General features: G+C 45.1%; 1 protein-coding gene across 1 annotated transcript in view; it reads right to left on the reverse strand.

Annotated features, from left to right (window-relative positions):
• Nucleotides 1–306: 306 nt before the first annotated feature.
• Nucleotides 307–5,206, reverse strand: part of prdm13 (PR domain containing 13) — a 5,836-nt gene continuing 936 nt past the window's right edge. Inside the window, exons 2-4 of the mRNA XM_027287144.1 lie at nt 4,486–4,617; nt 4,257–4,377; nt 307–2,465 (exon numbers count right to left, since the gene is read on the reverse strand). Coding sequence (XP_027142945.1) covers nt 985–2,465; nt 4,257–4,377; nt 4,486–4,617 — 1,734 coding nt within the window. The 3' untranslated portion in view covers nt 307–984. The remainder of the gene's footprint in view (nt 2,466–4,256; nt 4,378–4,485; nt 4,618–5,206) is intronic.

Below are 5,206 nucleotides of genomic sequence, written 5' to 3' on the forward strand. Positions count from 1 at the left end.
TCTTTCCTTAAATTAAATGAGCGCTGATTCTGCCGCCTCGACAAGAAAGTGCAAATTTAAATACGGCGTGTTATTCAGAGGGGCGCAGAGAATCCAGAGATCTGTGATGAATCATGGGAAAACGTTGGATCATAGTAAAGATTCTGCATCTGTCTGATGAAATGCCCAATGCTGTTTTTTAAAGTGCAACTGACAGTTTAGGAAGGAATGTGAGGAAAATTTTATTCACAAGAAAACAAAATAAAAAAGAATCAGATTCTGTGTCCATGTCTGATGGAATGTAGTGCTCTTTTTTTTTTGGGGGGGGGGATGGTTCCTTTACGCAAACACACGGATCCTTTCTCAGAGGGAGACACATTACAAGAGACCGCAAAATAAATCTAGACTAACTCAAGAAGTCATTTATAAGCCCTATTAATCAGTGGCAGTTTTTTCTTCTTAAATTAAAGACACTGAAAACGTGTGTAAGAGATGTTGGGCCATTGTTTTGTGCGCAGTTGTTTTGCATTGCTTAAGTGTCAGCAGTTTGAAATGCAGCAGATAAAGACATTTTTCTCCATTTGCATAAAAAATAAAAATATAGCAACAATGATAGTGATTTGAAACAAAACGAAAACACTCTGGCACACTCTGTTTTAGCACGGTTAAGAATGCGTGCCAAAAACCAACCAAAGGCCACAGGTTCGTTTTTTTCCTGCAGAGAAACATTGTTGAAGTGTCCTTGAGGAAGACACTGAACATTTTACCTGCCCGATTTTAGAATGGATCATTTTTTGTTTCCTCTCCTGAGTGTGTCAGCAAAGAAAAAAGCAACATTTCAACTGCGAATCATCATCAAGTCTGGAGATGTTGCTGTCGTGTGGTTCAGGCGCCCTGGGGTCAATATCTAAAATGTGAAAATTCATTACAAGACTAAAGGACATGTTCTGTTGTGTACATGATTGGGGGTCATGAACAGTCTCTCTCTGTGGACATGAAAACATCTCAGTCATTATTTTTGCTCGACTCTTGGTCGCTCTGGTCGTCGGTGAAGCACACGTCCACATCACTGTCATTGTCGCTCTTGTGCTCTGCGTCCTCGAACAGGTCTCCGGGTTTGTCGTCCAGTTTTTTGACGGTCTGCCCGGGATGCCTGGACTTAACGTGCCTCTCCAGGTCCCGCCTCCGCACCAGCACCTTCCCGCAGAAGTCGCACCTGTAGGGCGTGTTTCCCTCCGCGTGGAGTCGGATGTGTTTGTTCAGGTTGCTGGGGTCTCCAAACGGCCTGAAGCAGACTTTGCATTTGAGCGGCTTGTAACCTGTGTGAGTCCTCATGTGGATTTTCAGGCCGTATTTCCTCGAGTACAGCTTGCCGCAGTACAGACACAAGTGTCCTTTTTTCGGTTTACCAGACACGGCGTTGCTGGCACTCCCGGTGGGCATCGAATCCAGCCTCGTCCGGTTCTTCTCCGCGGCGATTTCAGACAGCTGTTGCGTGTGCATGGCGATCTCCCGGTCGATGTTGGTGATTGAGCCCAGGTCTTGGTTTAGGGAGGGCGCACCAAAGTAGGACATGGACTCTGGGTACTTGAGGAGGTTGCTGAAGTGGAATTTGAGCGGATAGTAAGGTGAGCTGTACAGAAGCTCCCCGTTATAGACCGTGAAGGGCATGAGTGGGATGTTACAGTCTCCACCATAAGTCTTGACACCGTCGAAGTGAGGGAGAGAGAACCTCTCAAAATGGAGTCCAGGGGGCATCTGGGGGTAACGGGACGGGGACAGGCCGGAGTGCATCCGACTGTCCACGTGCTTAAAAGCTGACGTCTCCTCCACGTGAGGCAGCAACGGGAAACCTCTGATACCGTTTGTGCATGGCACCATTGGAGATGCGGCGTCCATAATTGCAGGTGCGCATTTTGGGGGGTGGTTCCCTCCTCCATTAAGAGTCTCGCCTACATTGCGGATTGGTTTCATGTTCCCCATGAGTTTGCCGAACCCCAGGACGCTCAGTTTCCCATTTGCGTCCTCTCTGGAGGCGTCCGAGCACGAGACTTTGGAGACGCCGGTCGGTTTGAAGGCAGAGCGCACACCCGGGTGGAAGCCCATGCTGCTCAGCATTGAGGAGGTGGCGCCGAGGCCGAGGATGTGTCCCTGGTTTCTGGCTGAGGTAACACTCATGTCGAGGGCCCTGTCCTGCTCCTCCGAGCTGCTTTTCTTTGACAGTCCCGCTTTGTTTAAAAACGGCGAGGAGGACACAGCCTGTCTACCAGAGTCTGAGTTACTGTGACCGCTCCTCGGAGAGGTGGAGGTGTTTGGGATGTCTCCAGACTTTGGTGACCTGCTGAAGGTCTCATTGCCTCTGGCCTGCTCGCTGCTCACAAACCCCCGCCCGTTGCTCAGGGCGCAGTGGAAGTGGACGTGGGCCTTGAGTGTGTTCGGGTATTTAAATATTCTCCAGCAGTACCAGCAGATGTAACGCTCCTCACCTGTAGAGAGAACAGCAAAAATGGCATTAATAATCATATGGATGCGGATTTTTAAAGTCACACAACACAGCGTGGAGGCAGAAAACACTGATGAGATGCCAGTCTACGAAACATTCCCGTGCGTAAAAGTCCAGGTCCGTGCGTAAAATTGAAATAACAGGTTTGGCAACCTGCGGAGAAAAGACCTGTGGGCGCCCACACAGACAACTTCTCCTAATATCACCACAGCCACACACACATTAAATAGAGGGTGTGATGTAACAGGAAATACACACATTTTGGCATCAAAATGGATCTGCCATATTAAAACAGACGCTTTGAAAATTTAAAGAGCATAATTTTCTCAGTCACTTCAGCACAAATTTAAATCTAGGCCTAATGGATGTAATCCGGTTTCTAAGATCTAGTGCCAAATGGTAATAGACTCAGGAGGCCATCTCAATGACCCCCAGACGAGCACTCAGAGGTTAATATAGATGTAATGATTTTGTAATCCTCATACGGGTCATTGTTTATGATCGCCATCAAAAGAGCAAACGCCCTGCCCAATCTGGCGCTCACAAACTCATGCATTGAATGCGGGACTTTCTCCCTCTCTCTGTGCTCTTTCCCGTGGAAGTGACAGCAGCTGTTGCTTGAAATCGCAAGTCTCCAGAAACAATGGCTCTGGCCCATCTGTTGACGCCTAATAATGGGAGCGAGCGTATGTCCAGGAGTGCACACGGTGTGTTGGGCCGGAGAATCAGGGCAATATACACCCCACATAAAAGTTAGCATTCATTAGGCCACAATACCTTGACGCACCCACCTAATTTACCGTGAAGCACTTGTTTTTGAATTTATTTGCTTTTGAATACATGAATATTAATGACGCGATGACATTTGTTAACCTCCGTCTCGCAACGGAATCAGCAGCCTCTTCTTCTTCCAGGGTCGCAGAGACACATCAGCTTCTGCTTTTATTATTATTATTATTTCTATTCCGCCTTTCAAGCACCTCATTGCTTTGTCGTAATTATTTTTTTCTCTCGACAAAAAAAAATGATATCATTTCCAGCTATTTCACTTTTATTTAATCAGTTAAGAGGCCAATCAAGGTTAAAATGAAATGTACAATTCAAAATCATCACATGATGGAATTCCCTGCAAAGTGGTAATAATTCTTTTCTTTTTTTTTAACGGATCACTTTCTGCTGAGCTGGTTTTTTGCCAAGATTAAGGAATAATCCCCAAGCGCTAACGCCAAATTATCTCTGCGAGCCCAAACAGATTAAAAATAGACCACAGACCAGAGAAAATCTGTGCTCATTTCAGATGAGATGTTCTCTCTTATATTTTTGCAGTCGGATTTATATTTGCTGTTTTGTCTTCATATAATTAAAAGCTGCACCTTCACCTCTCTGAAGGAAAGTCCTTGTTCAATTTCTTTTTTTATTATTTAATGAATAAATTGAGCCTTTTTCTTTTGATTCCGCGTGAAATAAATTCATAGATGACAAAATAAATAAATAGATCGTCTGCCTGGGGAAAAAGCAACATGCAATCGATTTCCATCTCTGAGCGATAAAGGAGACATCACCGGTATTGGCAGTCATTTAACAGCGCAGTGATGGAGCCCTCAACGTGTCGATGTCTGTCAGTGTCAGCGCCCAAAATTAATCATAATAATTCAACAGCAGAAATTTAAGCTGCTAAAAGCTCAAAGGTTGTGCACCATTTTGGAATGTTTTATCATTATCATCAGTGCTCAGTGCTCCACATCTGTCCATTTCAGATCTGATCATAATTTACCTTTCTCATCGTGCGTGGGAGTTGCCGTGGTGGGGATGTCGTACCACTGGGCCAGAGCGTTGGAGTACCAAACACTGAGCTCCTCTCCTGCAGGGATTTCTCTCAGCACGCGATAGAAAATCTTTAAAATAAAAAAGGCTGGAGTTAATTCAGGTGTCCAACAGGGGGAGAAAAAAAATATGACACTGGCCTGAAAGTGTGATGTGATAATAATAATAATAAAAATCACCTGTCCACCAGGTAAGTCCGACACAGCCTCCAGGTTTTGTTCTTGGCTGTTTCTGGCTGCGCGAATGAATCCGATCCAGTCTGGCACGGGACAGCCCGACTCGTCCACGAACTCTCCCCGAACCAAGCGGATCTAAAGCGAAAAACAAACAAGAGCATGGTGGGAAATATGAACACAAAGGCCCTTTAACGCCTCACAGATGGACACAAACGTTGGCACGAATATTCAAAAGTTTTGAAGCACGTGGGCCTATTTCTAATCTTTTTTTCTTAATATTTAAAATTAATGATGTATTATTTTCATTATTTCAGTGTGTGTATTTATATCTCATTGAACGAATTTTCTCACCGACATTGTCTCCCATGATCGCTCCTGACCAGGACGCGCTTAATGCGTCTTTATCCGCTCTGCTGATAATTTACTAAAGAGAATGACACACGGGCCTAATTGACTTGATATGGGAAACGAATTTGAGGAGTGTCAGAGCGTTTCTAAACTGTTCAAGGACATTAAAGATCCAAGCGCGACATTTGACACAGAGATTGCACCTGATGATCGCCGGCAGCCCGGGGCCACGCATTTAGACGCATCAATCACAGCCGCTGACAGCTGCAACAATAACAGGGTGCAGTTATAGATGCGAGCAGAGCCGCAAACTGTTTATTTCTGTGAGTGTAAAAATCTGCCAGTTTGATTTTTTTAAATTAAGTTTCTTATATTT

This window comes from Larimichthys crocea, chromosome XIII, assembly GCF_000972845.2.
Source record: "Larimichthys crocea isolate SSNF chromosome XIII, L_crocea_2.0, whole genome shotgun sequence".
Classification (NCBI taxonomy): domain Eukaryota; kingdom Metazoa; phylum Chordata; class Actinopteri; family Sciaenidae; genus Larimichthys; species Larimichthys crocea.